The sequence below is a fragment of the Nestor notabilis genome, unplaced genomic scaffold (assembly GCF_000696875.1).
Source record: "Nestor notabilis isolate BGI_N333 unplaced genomic scaffold, ASM69687v1 scaffold22023, whole genome shotgun sequence".
Lineage (NCBI taxonomy): Eukaryota > Metazoa > Chordata > Aves > Psittaciformes > Psittacidae > Nestor > Nestor notabilis.
The window spans coordinates 1-1,276 of NW_009921761.1; the positions used below are offsets into that span (position 1 = coordinate 1).

The 1,276-nt window shown below is 58.1% G+C and overlaps 1 protein-coding gene across 1 annotated transcript; it reads left to right on the forward strand.

Moving 5' to 3' along the window:
* Positions 1-45: 45 nt before the first annotated feature.
* LOC104403225 (homeobox protein box-5-like) lies at positions 46-297 on the forward strand (the record flags this gene model as incomplete). Its single annotated transcript, XM_010011292.1, has 1 exon — positions 46-297. A coding segment is annotated over one exon (252 nt), but the record flags the coding sequence as incomplete, so codon positions are not given.
* Positions 298-1,276: the final 979 nt, after the last annotated feature.

Genomic DNA, 1,276 nt, shown 5'->3' on the forward strand with positions numbered 1-1,276 from the left:
GGCCACAGACCCTCTCCTCCCCACTCACACCTCTCTCCCCCACAGGTCAAGATCTGGTTCCAGAACAAGCGCTCCAAGTACAAGAAGATCATGAAGCAGGGCTCGAGCGTGCCCGATGGGGAGCACCTCCATAATGCTGCCTCTGTCTCTCCCTGCTCCCCCAACATCCCCCCACTCTGGGACATCCCCGTGCCAGGAAAAGGGCCCCCCCTGGCCTCCAGCAGCTACATCAACAGCTTTGGAGCCTGGTACCAGCCTCACCCCCAGGACATCATGCCCCGGGCCCCCATGCTGTGATGCTGCCGTGGCTCCAGCACTTGCCGGCTCTGGGAGGACCAGAGAGGGGGTTGCTCTGCAGCCACCCCCCAAGGGACTGAGGAGCCCAGCGAAGCCTTGGGGACCTCAGCAAATGGAGAAAGAGGAAGAGGAGGAGAAAGGCAGCCACAGTCTGCAGAAACCTGTGGATTACTTGCTTCATCGTGGGCCGAAGTGAGACAGCTCTACAACACCTTGGTGCGACCATCCTGGTGGGACAGGACTTGGCCTCCAGTCGCAGCCCTGGGAGTGCCCAGAGAGGGGCTGGGGGGTCCCCAGACCCCCCCAGACTGGTTTTATTTATAAATACCGTCCATTATTATATGCACCCCCCCCTAAATAGCTGTACACTTGTAACGACCACTCCTCCGTACCTGCCGCTGCCTTCTGGGGCTCTGCCCCTGCTCTGGGGGAAGACACTTCAGTCCTTGTCCTTGGAGGCTCCCATCTCTTGGGAAAACAGCCCTGAGGCGACGGGAGCAGTGAAACAGGGGCTGTGTCCCCCTTCCCCAAACACCTGTGTGGGACCTGCTGCTGTTTTCAGACACGCAATTGCTGCCCTGAATTGAGGCATAATTACAGTAATTGTGGAGCCGGCCCCTCGTGAGGGGCTTCTTGACGCCTCCTCGGGGTAATTACAGGCAATTTGGAGCTGTTGAAGATGTTGCCCTTAAAAGGGGTGGGAGAGGGAGGTGGGGGGCACCGGGGTTCCTGCCCCATGTCTCCAGCAGCCCCTGTCAGTACCTGGCTCTGGCAGTGAGAGTGTTCTGGGAATGGGGAGATACTTTTCCGCTGCAGGTTCCCTCCTGCAGTGCGTAACTTCCTTTTGTGCTTTCCAGAGGCCAGAACCTGGCTAGAAAATACATTATTGTTATTTCCCACTTTTCCCAATCGTGGTCAGTGTTTGTCACCCATCATGGGGATGGGACCTGTGCTGGGGTCTCCCCAGCAGAGATTTGCT